Here is a 16,898-nt window from a genome sequence, read left to right on the forward strand (position 1 = left end):
ACTGTGGTTGTGTGTCCCTCTTCCAGTGCTGCTGCTTTTCCTCCTGCTGTGTGAGTGTGGCGGTAAGACGTTCACACACCTCCCCCTCAATCTGCAAGACGAGGGAAACCAGACTCTTATCAACTACAATGAGGAGGGAGGGGGCTCCGCATGCAAGGTGTGTGGGGGTGTGTGCATGTGGGTTACGCGTGCAAGTGTGTGCGCGTGTGTGTGTGTGTGTGTGTGTGTGTGTGTGTGCAGTAATAATATAGGTTTATTAGCTATTTATTTGTACACAATGTGCAATGTTTGGGGTGTTCAGCACACAGACAGGAGCGTACAATACTATCCCTTACCGGGCTGTGATGTGCTTACATCATTGTGGTCATTGAGTCTGCGTGTGGCAGGTCTGGTACGTACTCATGGCAAGACAGGTGTTCTCCCTCTGTTTGTAATCTGACATGTTTCATGTTGTAATAACTTTTAATTGTTCTTGTCATTTCCTCTTTTAATGTTATCTTCTCTCCTCACCCCTTTTCTCCTTCTCGTTCCTCTACTGCTGTCCTATAAACTCCTCTTCTTTTCCAATCCAATCTGTTTACCTCTCCTGCCTCCACTCCTCCTCTCTCCTGCCTCCACTCCTCCTCTCTCCTGCCACCACTCCTCCTCTCTCCTGCCTCCACTCCTCCTCTCTCCTGCCTCCACTCCTCTCTCCTGCCTCCACTCCTCCTCTCTCCTGCCACCACTCCTCCTCTCTCCTGCCTCCACTCCTCCTCTCTCCTGCCTCCACTCCTCCTCTCTCCTGCCACCACTCCTCCTCTCTCCTGCCTCCACTCCTCCTCTCTCCTGCCTCCACTCCTCCTATCTCCTGCCTCCACTCCTCCTCTCTCCTGCCTCCACTCCTCCTCTCTCCGGCCTCCACTCCTCCTCTCTCCGGCCTCCACTCCTCCTCTCTCCGGCCTCCACTCCTCTCTCCGGCCTCCACTCCTCCTCTCTCCTGCCTCCACTCCTCCTCTCTCCTGCCTCCACTCCTCCTCTCTCCTGCCTCCACTCCTCCTCTCTCCTGCCTCCACTCCTCCTCTCTCCTGGCTCCACTCCTCCTCTCTTCTGCCACCACTCCTCTCTCCTGCGACCATTCCTCCTCTCCTCATCTCTCATGCCCCTATCCTCCTTATTTTCCCTCCTTCTCTCTCTCGCCTCCTGTCCCTCTCTCTTAGGGTGAGCCCATGTTGATCTTGGCTCGCACCACTTCCAACCATGTAGCCGTGGACGTGGTAGATGGAATGAAGCAGGCCACCACAGGCATAAAGGTAAACTGGCCACTATCCTTACTTTCCTCTCTTCTTCTTAATTTTGTCTTTAACATCTCTTTCTGCTTCACAACCCTTATTTATAAATGGTCTATGGTCACAACAGGGTTTGAGGTTTTTCAATGCTGTGTGTGTGTATGTGTGTGTGTGTGTGTGTGTGTGTGTGTGTGTGTGTGTGTGTGTGTGTGTGTGTGTGTGTGTGTGTGTGTGTGTTCTGCACGGTTAGGTGGAGTTGTGTGTGTGTGAGAGAGTGTATGAGATGTATCGTGATGGAGGAACAGAGTTAAGAGAAGTCATTAATGCAATGACAGTTACAGGTGACTCTGTGTAGGGTGTGTGTTTCCCTCTAATATGTACTATATAAGTATGGAAAGCACGAACTGAAGCAGGTTCTGTCACCACAAGCATCATTTATTTTCTATTGTACCAATAAAATAGCAGTAAAATAGCTCACATACATGATTTGGGTGTGACTTGTGACTCATGAGCACATGTGCCACATGCAAAGTGAGTAAGCCTACAACACTGACCACATTCTCCAAACCACACTTCCATGTCTAGTTTGACTGTGCAGGGAAGATGAACCAGTCTGCTAAAAGAATGTGTTGGTGGCCCCGGAAAAGGTGGCAGTTACACTTGCTTGTAAATACCTGTAGGCCTAGTTGATCGGCTTGGATGACTTGTCTTTTGTATTAAGTATAGAATACAGTACAGACAACGGCCTCCCGAGTGGCACAGCAGTCTAAGGCACTGCATCATGACCTGGAAACCCATGAAGCGGTGCACAATTGGCCCAGCGACTTCCAGGTTAGGGGAGGGTTTGGCCGGCTGGGATTTCCTTGTCGTGCTCTAGCGACTCCTTGTGGCAGGCCGGGAGCCTGCAAGCTGACCACGGTTGCCGGTTGGACGGTGTTGCGACTGACACATTGGTGCGTCTGGCTTCCGGGTTAAGCGAGCATTATATCAAGAAGCAGCGCGGCTTGGCAGGATCGTCTTTCAGGGGACGCATGGCTCTCAACCTTTGCCACTCCCAAGTCCGTCGGGGAGTTTCAGCGATGGGACAAGACTGTAACTACCAATTGGATATCACAAAATTGGGAAGAAAAAGGGGTAAAGTACAAAAAAAAGTAATATCATAGTAGTGTGTACTAGAGATGTATGGAGTGTACGGAATAAAATAGAGTGAAGTAATGTGAACTAAGATATTTAAAATAGTGGATTGTGTAGGGCACAGTGTGCACTAGAGGGCATAGTAAAGTATGATGGTGGGAGAACATTAGTGAGATTTAGAAGATTTATGAGGTGCGCTAAGTTATATAGTGCATAATCTTTTATGATGGTTTCCTAAACAGGATGGACTTGTTGGTACAAGCATGCCATCAGCTTGTCAAAGGAGATTGAGTTAGAGCCAAGTCTCTAAACTGTAAGATAGCCCTACTGTTGAACAGAGCTAGCTACTATCTACCTTTACCGCTCTATCTGCTACGCTACACCTCTTCATATAATCATGTTATTAACTCTTTCAACAACAACAAGAAGACTAGTCACTACATACAGATGTAGTAGCTAGCTTAATCTGAGCCAGTTTGCTTCTGCAGGGAAATAATCCTGCACCAACAGGAAATGTGAATTATTATGTGGATTATAATTCATGGACATTTTTGTAGGCGTTGATACATTTTCAGGTAGCACTTTATAAAAACGTCACATAATTCTAATTCTAATAAATCGTTTATTCACAAGTTAATAATCATTACTCACACATTTGTAAATGTTAGTAACCTCGTTACTCACACATTTGTAAACAACGTTTAACGTATTTAATAATGATTCGTAAGATCATTTATAAGACGTGTAATATAGATCCTTATAAACCATTAAATAATCATTACTTGTCTTTTTGCATGGCCTTGTCTAAAGTGTGGGCTATTTTTACTTTAGAAATACTTTAGAAATGTTTTGTGTGACCAGTGTAATTTGGACATGCCATTGGTAGACATTCTATCTGTTAAACCTGTACCGGGACGGTTGAGCTAACGCGCACTAATGTGACTAGCATGACATTGTAAGTAACAGCAAACTTTCCAGGACATAGACATGTCTTATTTCGGCAGAAAGGATACATTCTTGTTAATCTAACTGCACTGTCCAATTTACAGTAGCTATTACAGAGCATTTACAGTCTGTCCACGAGAGATTAAGAGCAGCCCATAGACTGCTTACGAGGTAAGGAAAGGAATATGGGAATATTTATTTTTGCTGAGCTATCCTATTACGTTTAAATAGTTACTACCTGCCCTTTAAAGGTCCAGCCAAGCAAAGCCTTGTGTGAAAAATTGTCTGCTGTTTAAAGAATGAAGCAATGGAAGCACATATCAGTAGCAAGGAAAGAATACAAACCCACTAGACAAAAACTGTCTGGTCCTGCCAGCTGTTGTGTGTAGAATGCCTTTCCCTGTTTTATGGTTAGTTCGCATTTGAAAGGTTGCAAAACATTAGCAAAAAAAACATTCCCATTACTCTTCCTCAAATCCTTGCAACATTTGTTTCACAATGTCACTCAAAACATTTATAAAGTATTTATAAAGTAGAAATAGCCCACACTTTAGATGAGGCCACGCAAAAAGACTTAACTAATGATTAGTAAATGGTTTATAAGGACCTATATTAAACATCTCATGACTGGAGTAACGATTCATAAATTCTGAATAAACTATTTACTATTCCATTATAAATAAATGCTTTGTAATTTGGAGGTATTATAAAGTGCTATCAGTTTTCGTAAGGGAAAATTAAGTCTGAAATGTAAAAGTGGAAATGACAAACTTCAGAAGCCTTTTTATACCTCAAATGCACTAAAAGTTTTACATTTCTTGCATTTCTACTGCAAAAGGGTGATCAAATTAAGATCCTACATCTATACTCCATCTTCCACCATTTCACTACAACACCGTGATCACGGTCTAAATCCCTGTTGTTTAAAGGAAATGCCTGAAACTAGATTCTTGTTCTGGAGAGCTACTGTCCTGTAGGTTTTCAATCCAACCGTAATCTAGCACACCTGATTCTAATTAGCTGGTTGATAAACTGAACCAGGTTAGTTAAATTTGGCGTTGGAGCAAAAATCTACAGGAAGGTAGCTCTCCAGGAACAGGGTTGGAGACCCTTGCTCTACATACTGGTCTTGACGAGAAGAAAAAAAAACTGTTGGGGGACGTTCTCTTCTGCACTGTTCAACAAATCCAGTAAAGTTAAGAGTGTCACCTTGGTTCAAAAGCTCTCTTTCGATATCCTCTGAAAACCGAAACATCCGGTTTTTGGGTACTCGGCAGAGGCTATTTATGCTGTGCTTGACTCTCTTCTCTGATCGGATAGCTTACTCAGGAGACCAATGAGATGACCCAAGAGACCAATGAGACATACAGAACCACAGGGAGGACCGTGGTAAGTGACAGCCTTGCTGACAAACCTGATTTTTCAAGCGTTGAAGTTCCAGCCTAAATTCAGCGAAACGGAAACAAGTATATGTTTTAAAACCTGTTGTGTTTTAAAATATCTTTGAACTACTTTTCCCTGGAGAGCTACTGTCCTGTTGGTTTTCACTCCAACCCAAAACAAGTGCACGTGATTATAACAATAAGCACGTTGATCAGCTGAATCAAGTCAGTTACAACTGGGGTTGGAGTGAAAACCTACAGGAGGGTAGTTATCCAAGAGCAGGGTTGAAGAGCCGTGCTCTAGCTCATTCTGAAGTTTGGGGAACTTTGTAAATTGCCAATGTTTTATCTACTACAGCTTGGACCAGTTGTACTATCCCCGACGGTTCGATTGCACTGAATAGCATTGTCTTTAACCCGTGTCATCTATTTATGAGAGATGTAATCAAAGAGCATTGCATGTTCCTTCTACCTGTCTCAGTGGTATACGTCTCATAGTTCTATGTTGAGTGGTCCTACATCACAGTGTGCAAAACACAATTTAACTCTTTATGGTCCTCAATTATAGTGTCATTTAGCACTTTGTGCATTTACACTATCACCCTGTCATTATCTAACATGTGCATCATGGCATTACTGTCTAAATCGCCGTGACCCCCAACCAACCTCTCCACTCACTGGACCCTTTTGATCACCCGACTGAGCATGCCTCTCCTTAATGTCAATATGCCTTGTCCATTGCTGTTCTGGTTAGTGTTTATTGGCTTATTTCACTCTAGAGCCTCTAGTCCTGCTCATTATACCTTTTCCAACCTATTAGTTCCACCACCCACACATGCAATGACATCTCCTGGTTTCAATGATGTTTCTAGAGACAATATCTCTCTCTTCATCACTCAATACCTAGGTTTACCTCCACTGTATTCACATCCTACCTTACCTTTGTCTGTACATTATACCTTGATGCTATTTTATCGCCCCCAGAAACCTCCTTTTACTCTCTGTTCCAGACGTTCTAAACGACCAATACTTATTGCTTTTAGCCGCACCCTTATTCTACTCCTACTCTGTTCCTCTGGCGATGTAGAGGTGAATCCAGGCCCTGCAGTGCCTAGCTCCACTCCTATTCCCCAGGCGCTCTCTTTTGACGACTTCTGTAACCGTAATAGCCTTGGTTTCATGCATGTTAACATTAGAAGCCTCCTCCCTAAGTTTGTTCTATTCACTGCTTTAGCACACTCTGCCAACCTGGATGTTCTAGCTGTGTCTGAATCCTGGCTTAGGAAGACCACCAAAAATTCAGACATTTTAATTCCAAACTACAACATTTTCAGACAAGATAGAACTGCCAAAGGGGGCGGTGTTGCAATCTACTGCAAAGATAGCCTACAGAGTTCTGTCCTACTATCCAGGTCTGTACCCAAACAATTTGAACTTCTACTTTTAAAAATCCACCTCTCTAAAAACAAGTCTCTCACCGTTGCCGCCTGCTGTAGACCACCCTCTGCCCCCAGCTGTGCTCTGGACACCATATGTGAACTGATTGCCCCCCATCTATCTTCAGAGCTTGTGCTGCTAGGCGACCTAAACTGGAACATGCTTAACACCCCAGCCATCCTACAATCTAAACTTGATGCCCTCAACCTCACACAAATTATCAATGAACCTACCAGGTACCTCCCCAAAGCCTTAAACACGGGCACCCTCATAGATATCATCCTAACCAACTTGCCCTCTAAATACACCTCTGCTGTTTTCAACCAAGATCTCAGCGATCACTGCCTCATTGCCTGCATCCGTAATGGGTCAGCGGTCAAACAACCTCCACTCATCACTGTAAAACGCTCCCTGAAACACTTCAGCGAGCAGGCCTTTCTAATCGACCTGGCCGGGGTATCCTGGAAGGATATTGATCTCATCCCGTCAGTAGAGGATGCCTGGATATTTTTTTTAAATGCCTTCCTAACCATCTTAAATAAACATGCCCCATTCAAGAAATGTAGAACCAGGAACAGATATAGCCCTTGGTTCTCCCCAGACCTGACTGCCCTTAACCAACACAAAAACATCCTATGGCGTTCTGCATTAGCATCGAACAGCCCCCGTGATATGCAGATGTTCAGGGAAGCTAGAAACCATTATACACAGGCAGTTAGAAAATCCAAGGCTAGCTTTTTCAAGCAGAAATTTGCTTCCTGCAACACTAACTCAAAAAAGTTCTGGGACACTGTAAAGTCCATGGAGAATAAGAACACCTCCTCCCAGCTGCCCACTGCACTGAAGATAGGAAACACTGTCACCACTGATAAATCCACCATAATTGAGAATTTCAATAAGCATTTTTCTACGGCTGGCCATGCTTTCCACCTGGCTACTCCTACCCCGGTCAACAGCACTGCACCCCCCACAACAACTCGCTCAAGCCTTCCCCATTTCTCCTTCTCCCAAATCTGCTCAGCTGATGTTCTGAATGAGCTGCAAAATCTGGACCCCTACAAATCAGCTGGGCTAGACAATCTGGACCCTTTCTTTCTAAAATTATCTGCCAAAATTGTTGCCACCCCTATTACTAGCCTGTTCAACCTCTCTTTCGTGTCGTCTGAGATTCCCAAAGATTGGAAAGCAGCTGTGGTCATCCCCCTCTTCAAAGGGGGTGACACTCTTGACCCAAACTGCTACAGACCTATATCTATCCTACCATGCCTTTCTAAGGTCTTCGAAAGCCAAGTCAACAAACAGATTACCGACCATTTCGAATCTCACCATACCTTCTCTGCTATGCAATCTGGTTTCAGAGCTGGTCATGGGTGCACCTCAGCCACGCTCAAGGTCCTAAATGATATCTTAACCGCCATCGATAACAAACATTACTGTGCAGCCGTATTCATTGATCTGGCCAAGGCTTTCGACTCTGTCAATCACCACATCCTCATCGGCAGACTCGACAGCCTTGGTTTCTCAAATGATTGCCTCGCCTGGTTCACCAACTACTTCTCTGATAGAGTTCAGTGTGTCAAATCGGAGGGTCTGCTGTCCGGACCTCTGGCAGTCTCTATGGGGGTGCCACAGGGTTCAATTCTTGGACCGACTCTCTTCTCTGTATACATCAATGAGGTCGCTCTTGCTGCTGGTGAGTCTCTGATCCACCTCTACGCAGACGACACCATTCTGTATACTTCTGGCCCTTCTTTGGACACTGTGTTAACAACCCCCCAGGCAAGCTTCAATGCCATACAACTCTCCTTCCGTGGCCTCCAATTGCTCTTAAATACAAGTAAAACTAAATGCATGCTCTTCAACCGATCGCTACCTGTACCTACCCGCCTGTCCAACATTACTACTCTGGACGGCTCTGACTTAGAATACGTGGACAACTACAAATACTTAGGTGTCTGGTTAGACTGTAAACTCTCCTTCCAGACCCATATCAAACATCTCCAATCCAAAGTTAAATCTAGAATTGGCTTCCTATTTCGCAACAAAGCATCCTTCACTCATGCTGCCAAACATACCCTTGTAAAACTGACCATCCTACCAATCCTCGACTTTGGCGATGTCATTTACAAAATAGCCTCCAATACCCTACTCAACAAATTGGATGCAGTCTATCACAGTGCAATCCGTTTTGTCACCAAAGCCCCATATACTACCCACCATTGCGACCTGTACGCTCTCGTTGGCTGGCCCTCGCTTCATACTCGTCGCCAAACCCACTGGCTCCATGTCATCTACAAGACCCTGCTAGGTAAAGTCCCCCCTTATCTCAGCTCGCTGGTCACCATTGCATCTCCCACCTGTAGCACACATTCCAGCAGGTATATCTCTCTAGTCACCCCCAAAACCAATTCTTTCTTTGGCCGCCTCTCCTTCCAGTTCTCAGCTGCCAATGACTGGAACGAACAACAAAAATCTCTGAAACTGGAAACACTTATCTCCCTCACTAGCTTTAAGCACCAACTGTCAGAGCAGCTCACAGATTACTGCACCTGTACATAGCCCACCTATAATTTAGCCCAAACAACTACCTCTTTCCCTACTGTATTTTATTTATTTATTTATTTTGCTCCTTTGCACCCCATTATTTTTATTTCTACTTTGCACATTCTCCCATTGCAAATCTACCATTCCAGTGTTTTACTTGCTATATTGTATTTACTTTGCCACCATGGCCTTTTTGCCTTTACCTCCCTTATCTCACCTCATTTGCTCACATCGTATATAGACTTGTTTATACTGTATTATTGACTGTATGTTTGTTTTACTCCATGTGTAACTCTGTGTCGTTGTATGTGTCGAACTGCTTTGCTTTATCTTGGCCAGGTCGCAATTGTAAATGAGAACTTGTTCTCAACTTGCCTACCTGGTTAAATAAAGGTGAAATAAAATAAAAAAATTACTTAGCTCAACAAAATAGTGGTGACAACAGTGGTACACAATTCTGATGGAGGATACACCAAGCTGATGGAGTAGGGCATCAGTGTACACTACATGACCAAAAGTATGTGGACGCCTGCTTGTCGAACATCTCATTTCAAGATCATGGCATGAATATGGAGTTGGTCCCCCCCATCTGCTACTATAACAGCCTCCACTCTTCTGGGAAGGCTTTCCACTAGATGTTCGAACATTGCTGCGGGGACTTGCTTCCATTCAGCCACGAGAGCATTAGTGACGTCAGGCTTTGGGCGATTAGGCCTGGCTCGCAGTCGGTGTTCCAATTCAGCCCAACGGTGTTTGACGGGGTTGAGGTCAGGGCTCTGTGCTGGCCGGTCATGGACCTCGCTTTGTGCAAGGGGGGATTGTCATTCTGAAACAGGAAAGGGCCTTCCCCAAACTGTTGCCACAATGTTGGAAGTACTACAGCATCGTCTAGAATGTTATTCATTATATACTGTAGCGTTAAGATTTCCCTTTACTGGAACTAAGGGGCTCCAGACCATTATTCTTCCAACACAGTTTACAGTTGGCACAATGCATTCGGGCAGGTAGCGTTATCCTGGCATCCACCAAACCCAGATTCGTCCGTCAGACTGCCAGATGGTGAAGTGTGATTCATCACTCCAGAGAACGTGAGGTGGCATCCTATAATGTCGCCATGATGAAAGTCACTGACCTCTTCAGTATGGCCATTCTACTGCCAATGTTTGTCTACGGAGATTGCATGGCTGTGTGCTTGATTTTATACACCTGTCAGCAACGGGTGTGGCTGAAATAGGCTAATCCAAATACTTTTGTGTATATATAGTGTACATTATAAGGTATATCATGTATAATGGCAGTTGTGCCCATTGTCTCAGTACTCATCCTCCATCTCTCCCCAGGTCACCAAGCTATCCTCCTCAGGAGGGGAAGGGATCTCAGGATGGGGAACATTCCAGAGAATGAGCGAAGCCAACGGAACTCTGAGAAGCCAGGATGGGCAAGGCAAGGTAAGTGACATCTGCTCCAGGCAGCCACAAGGGGGCAACATAACCCTCCTTTTTCTACCTTAGCGCTGCATACAGTGCCTTCTGAAAGTGTTCACACGTCACACCCCTTGACTTTTTCCACATTTGTTGTGTTACTACCGGAAATGATAATATTGACATTTTGTGTCACTGGCCTACACACAAAACCCCATAATGTCAAAGTGGAATTATGTTTGCAGAAATAATGTACAAGCTAATAAAAAAGGAAAAGCTGAAATGTCTTGAGCCAATACGTATTCAACTTATTGGTTCTCCTAATACTGTAAAGAAAGATAGCAGATCGGAAGGGACGGTGGTATGGCAAGTGCTGCTTCTCCTCCATATTCTGTTATTTTATCTAAAAGAGCAGGTGTATGCCAACCTGGTCTCAGAGCATTCCGTATTATTCTCTACGTAAATCTATCAGGTATGAAGGTAAGACCCAGATACAGCCCACATCGAATAAACAATAGTTTAATATTGGTTTAATAATAGACAGGTCAAGGCAGGCAGGGGTCAGTAAACCAGAGGTGGGGCAACGGTACCGGGTGGCAGGCAGGATCAGGATCAGGGAAAGGCAAAGTTTGGTAATCCAGAGGGGGGCAAAGGTACAGGTCGGCAGGCAGATTCAGGGTCGGGGGAAGGCAGAGTGGTCAGGCAGGTGGGCCCGGAGTCAGTACAGCCAATGGTCAAAACCAGGAGGGCGAGAAACTGGAAAAAGCAGGAGCTTGGACAAAACGCTGGTTGACTTGAACAAACAAGATGAACTGGCAACAGACAAACAGAGCACACAGGTATAAATACACAGGGGATAATGGGGAAGATGGGCGACACCTGGAGGGGGGGTGAAACAGATCAGGGTGTGACAAAATAGAAGACAAGCTTTTAGTTTGATACGAAACGTATGATATGTATTCATTTGTGGATGTTTATCACCCATTTTGTCTGATATATTACGAATTATAAATCATATTATATGTTGTGAATTTGCAAACCTACAAAATGTAAAGTCGCAAAACGTAATTACGAATTTGCTAAATATATGATATTTTAAGAATTATAGCTAGGTAGCTAATGTTAGATACAGTGCCTTGCGAAAGTATTCGGCCCCCTTGAACTTTGCGACCTTTTGCCACATTTCAGGCTTCAAACATAAAGATATAAAACTGTATTTTTTTGTGAAGAATCAACAACAAGTGGGACACAATCATGAAGTGGAACGACATTTATTGGATATTTCAAACCTTTTTAACAAATCAAAAACTGAAAAATTGGGCGTGCAAAATTATTCAGACCCCTTAAGTTAATACTTTTGTAGCGCCACCTTTTGCTGCGATTACAGCTGTAAGTCGCTTGGGGTATGTCTCTATCAGTTTTGCACATCGAGAGACTGACATTTTTCCCATTCCTCCTTGCAAAACAGCTCGAGCTCAGTGAGGTTGGATGGAGAGCATTTGTGAACAGCAGTTTTCAGTTCTTTCCACAGATTCTCGATTGGATTCAGGTCTGGACTTTGACTTATCCATTCTGACACCTAGATATGTTTATTTTTGAACCATTCCATTGTAGATTTTGCTTTATGTTTTGGATCATTGTCTTGTTGGAAGAGAAATCTCCGTCCCAGTCTCAGGTCTTTTGCAGACTCCATCAGGTTTTCTTCCAGAATGGTCCTGTATTTGGCTCCATCCATCTTCCCATCAATTGTAACCATCTTCCCTGTCCCTGCTGAAGAAAAGCAGGCCCAAACCATGATGCTGCCACCACCATGTTTGACAGTGGGGATGGTGTGTTCAGCAGTTTTGCTTTTACGCCAAACATAACGTTTTGCATTGTTGCCAAAAAGTTCAATTTTGGTTTCATCTGACCAGAGCACCTTCTTCCACATGTTTGGTGTGTCTCCCAGGTGGCTAGTGGCAAACTTTAAACAACACTTTTTATGGATATCTTTAAGAAATGGCTTTCTTCTTGCCACTCTTCCATAAAGGCCAGATTTGTGCAATATACGACTGATTGTTGTCCTATGGACAGAGTCTCCCACCTCAGCTGTAGATCTCTGCAGTTCATCCAGAGTGATCATGGGCCTCTTGGCTGCATCTCTGATCAGTCTTCTCCTTGTATGAGCTGAAAGTTTAGAGGGACGGCCAGGTGTTGGTAGATTTGCAGTGGTCTGATACTCCTTGCATTTCAATATTATCGCTTGCACAGTGCTCCTTGGGATGTTTAAAGCTTGAGAAATCTTTTTGTATCCAAATCCGGCTTTAAACTTCTTCACAACAGTATCTCGGACCTGCCTGGTGTGTTCCTTGTTCTTCATGATGCTCTCTGCGCTTTTAACGGACCTCTGAGACTATCACAGTGCAGGTGCATTTATACGGAGACTTGATTACACACAGGTGGATTGTATTTATCATCATTAGTCATTTAGGTCAACATTGGATCATTCAGAGATCCTCACTGAACTTCTGGAGAAAGTTTGCTGCACTGAAAGTAAAGGGGCTGAATAATTTTGCACGCCCAATTTTTCAGTTTTTGATTTGTTAAAAAAGTTTGAAATATCCAATAAATGTCGTTCCACTTCATGATTGTGTCCCACTTGTTGTTGATTCTTCACAAAAAAAATACAGTTTTATATCTTTATGTTTGAAGCCTGAAATATGGCAAAAAGTCGCAAAGTTCAAGGGGGCCGAATACTTTCGCAAGGCACTGTAGCTCACTAACATTAGCAAGGCTACGGGTTAGGGTTAGGGTTAAGTTTAGGAGTTCGGTTAAATGATTACGGTTCAGGGAAGGGTTAGCTAAAAGGGATAAGTAGTTGCAAAGTAGCTAAAAGTAGTAAGTAGTTGAAAAGTTGTTAATTACGCCCACTCCGACCAACTATCCACTCTAACCACAGTAGAGTGTCTCGGCTTTAGATACAGAATAATATGAAATACTCTGAGACCAGGTTGTGTACGCCGACCATAGCTAAATAACTCACAAAGATTTAAAGCGCAATTATGCGTTATAACTCTAGTAAAATTGTCAGCTATGTAGCTGTGTTCTCTTGATAATTTCAGTGCATCCTTGCTGAGATGACACAATGAATCTACTGTCGGGGAATGCCATCTCCGGACAGGACACAGCATGATGTCCTGATTAATGGCCAAGTCTACCTAACTTCCTACTCTACTGAAACACTTGGGAGTAACAAACAAGTCCTTCAACACCTATCGGAAACTGCTAAACTACCTGTTGACTACCCTCCTGCTCTCCAGGGACGGACACTTCAACCCTGGGCCTAACACCACCAAGCTATAAAAACTCACCAGAGTGGAAAGCAGTGGAGGGCAGTGGAGTGCTATGGTTCCATGATTTCTCTTGAGTCGTCCGTCTCCAAGACGAACTTTGACTGTCCAGACATAGTGTAAACAAGTCCCAATACGCGATTACCGACTCTGCTTCTGGCACGCAAGCTGTTTTAATTAGTTCCTTGCATCCAGTGCAAGCACGAGGGATAGTTAATTTCACTACCAAACTACCCCCAATCAAAACTAAACTGCCTAAACCCAGCAGTCAGAAAACACTGAAAATATATATTTCACTCTCGAGTCATCTGGGACCCACAAGCTAAACCCAAGGGATTACTAGAGGGGTACTTGAACATTTGCAGTGTCATTCCAAAAAGTTCTCGAATTCAACATCTATCCGGTGAAGTCCACAAAGCATATTGTGTGTAACAAACAGTTACATGACCTATAGCAAATCAAAATATATTTTAGAATCTTCAGATTAGCCACCCATTGCCTTGATGACAGCTTTGAACACTCTTGGCATTTTCTCAACCAACTTCACCTCAAATGCTTTTTCAACAGTCTTGAAGGAGTTCCCACATATGCTGAGCACTTGTTGGCTGCGTTTCCTTCACTTTGTGGTCCAAATCATCCCAAACCATCTCAACTGGGTTGAGGTCAGGTGATTGTGGAGGCCAGGTCATCTGATGCAGCACGCCATCACTCTCCTTCTTGGTAAAATAGCTCTTACACAGCCTGGAAGTGTGTTGGGTCATTGTCCTGTTGAAAAACAAATGATAGTCCCACTAAGCGCAAACCAGATGGGATGGCGTATCGCTGCAGAATGCTGTGGTAGCCATGCTGGTTAAGTGTGCCTTGAACTCTAAATAAATCACAGAAAGTGTCACTAGCAAAGCACCTCCACACCATCACACCTCCTCCTTGCTTCACGGTGGGAACCACACTTGCGAGATCATCCGTTCACTGACTCTGCGTCTCACAAAGACACAGTGGTTGGAACCAAAAATCTCAAATTTGGACTCATCAGACCAATGGACAGATTTCCACCAGTCTAATGTCCGTTGCTCGTGTTTCTTGGCCCAATCAAGTCTCTTCTTATTGGTGCTCTTTAGTAGTGGTTTCTTTGCAGCAATTCGACCATGAAGGCCTGATTCACACGGTCTCCTCTGAACAGTTGATGTTGAGATGTGTCTGTTACTTGAACTCGGTGAAGCATTTATTTGGGCTGCATTTTCTGAGGCTGGTAACTCTACTGAACTTATTGTCTGCTGCCTTGCCTAGTTAAATAAAGGTTACATAAAAGATAGACAAAAAAAAGAGGTAACTCTAGGTCTTCCTTTCCTGTGGCGGTCCTCATGATAGCCAATTTCATCATAGATCTTGAGGGTTTTTGCGACTGCACTTGGAAGTTCTTGACATTTTCAAATATTGACTGAGCTTCATGTCTTAAAGTAACGTGTCGTGGAAATGTCCTGTATTTACCAAATCATGAGAGCAAACCACACACAAGTCAGAGTTAGTTATCACAAAGTCCATCTTAAATTATATGAGCTCCATCACAACCCTGTGACTCTCAGATCAATTCAGTGTCTATAAATGAATTCTCTGAGAGTCCCTTATACATTGTAACTGAGATGCTTTATAGCAAAGACACACATAGCCAGACAGCATTAGCATAATTTATTGTTCAGCTTTGTCTCCTAAACTATGTTCTTTTCTCAAACTCAGAACCTAAACAAATCCTCCATATCAACAGGCATATATCAAATCCATCCTATCTTGACAAGATCACAGAGACACATTGACTGGCACACAGACATTGTGGAGCCAAGAGATACACGCTTGACCTCTCCCCTCTCTGCGGCCCAAGCAACTTAGTCTTGACAGAGAACAGATACTGCAACCCCGCCACAGTATTATACAAAAATAAACATTCTGATGAGAAGTAACTTACAAACATATGATGAATATAAAACATCTTACCTATGTTACCAACTAATTCTGATTATTCCCCAACAAACGACGGATTGTTTATCTTTGTTTACAGTGGCTTGCGAAAGTATTCACACCCCTTGGCATTTTTCTTATTTTGTGGCCTTACAACCTGGAATTAAAATAGATTTTTTTGGAGGGTATGTCTCATTTGATTTACACAGCATGCCTACGTCTTTGAAGATACAAAATATTTTGTATTGTGAAACAAACAAACAAACAAAAAATAGAACTTGCATAACATGCATAACTATTCCCCCCCCCCCCATTCCCCCCCCCCCAAAAGTCAATACTTTGTAGAGTCACCTTTTGCAGCAATTACAGCTGATGTCAGTCTCGTGGGGTATGTCGCTACAAGCTTGGCACATCTAGCAACTGGGCTTGTTGCCCATTCTTCAAGGAAAAACTGCTCCAGCTCCTTCAAGTTGGATGGGTTCTGCTGGTGTACATCAATCTTTAACTCACACCACAATCTTTAACTCACACCACAATCTTTAACTCACACCACAATCTTTAAACTTTCAATTGCATTGAGGTCTGGGCTTTGAGTAGGCTATTCCAAGACATTTAAATGTTTCCCCTTAAACCACTCTAGTGTTGATTTAGCAGTATGCTTAGGGTCATTGTCCTGCTGGAAGGTGAACCTCCATCCCAGTCTCAAATCTCTGGAAGACTGAAACAGGTTTCCCTCAAGAATTTCCGTGTATTTAGCACCATCCATCATTCCTTCAATTCTGACCAGTTTCCCAGTCCCTGCTGATTAAAAACATCCCCACAGCATGATGCTGCCACCACCATGCTTCACTGTGGGAATGGTATTCTCGGGTGATGAGGTGTCGGGTTGCGCCAGACATTGCATTTTCCTTGATGGCAAAAAAGTTCAAGTTTAGTCTTATCTGACCAGATTACCTTCTTCCATATGTTTGGGGAGACTCCCACATGCCTTTTTGCAAACACCAAACGTGTTTGCTTATTTTTTTTCTTTAAGCAATGCCTTTTTTCTGGCCACTCTTCACTCTGTGGAGTGTACGGCTTAAAGTGGTCCTATGAACAGATACTCCAATCTCCGCTGTGGAGCTTTGCAGCTCCTTCAGGGTTATCTTTGGTCTCTTTGTTGCCTCTGATTAATGCCCTCCTTGCCTGGTCCGTGAGTTTTGGTGGGCAGCCCTCTCTTGGCAGGTTTGTTGTGGTGCCATATTCTTTCCATTTAAAAATATATATTTATTGGTGCTGCGTAGGATGTTCAAAGTTTCAAATATTTTTTATAAACAAACCCTGATCTGTACTTCTCCAGAACTTTGTTTCTGACCCGTTTGGAGAGCTCCTTGGTCTTCATGGTGCCGCTTGCTTGGTGGTGCCCCTTGCTTTGTGGTGTTGCAGACTCTGGGGCCTTTCAGAACAGGTGTGATCATGTGACAGATCATATGACACTTAGATTGCATA

At 43.7% G+C, this 16,898-nt stretch overlaps 1 protein-coding gene across 2 annotated transcripts in view; it reads left to right on the forward strand.

Annotated features, from left to right (window-relative positions):
• The window catches only part of LOC110532006 (cadherin-like protein 26), a 42,251-nt gene that overhangs the window by 14,722 nt on the left and 10,631 nt on the right, over positions 1-16,898 (forward strand). The window contains exons 13-16 of one of the 2 annotated variants that reach the window (XM_021615577.2): positions 27-157; positions 1,197-1,289; positions 4,665-4,733; positions 10,048-10,155. In XM_021615577.2, the coding sequence (XP_021471252.1) occupies positions 27-157; positions 1,197-1,289; positions 4,665-4,733; positions 10,048-10,155 (401 nt within the window). The remainder of the gene's footprint in view (positions 1-26; positions 158-1,196; positions 1,290-4,664; positions 4,734-10,047; positions 10,156-16,898) is intronic. The other variant, XM_021615578.2, reaches the window with a different exon arrangement.

This window comes from Oncorhynchus mykiss, chromosome 9 (genome assembly GCF_013265735.2).
Source record: "Oncorhynchus mykiss isolate Arlee chromosome 9, USDA_OmykA_1.1, whole genome shotgun sequence".
Lineage (NCBI taxonomy): Eukaryota > Metazoa > Chordata > Actinopteri > Salmoniformes > Salmonidae > Oncorhynchus > Oncorhynchus mykiss.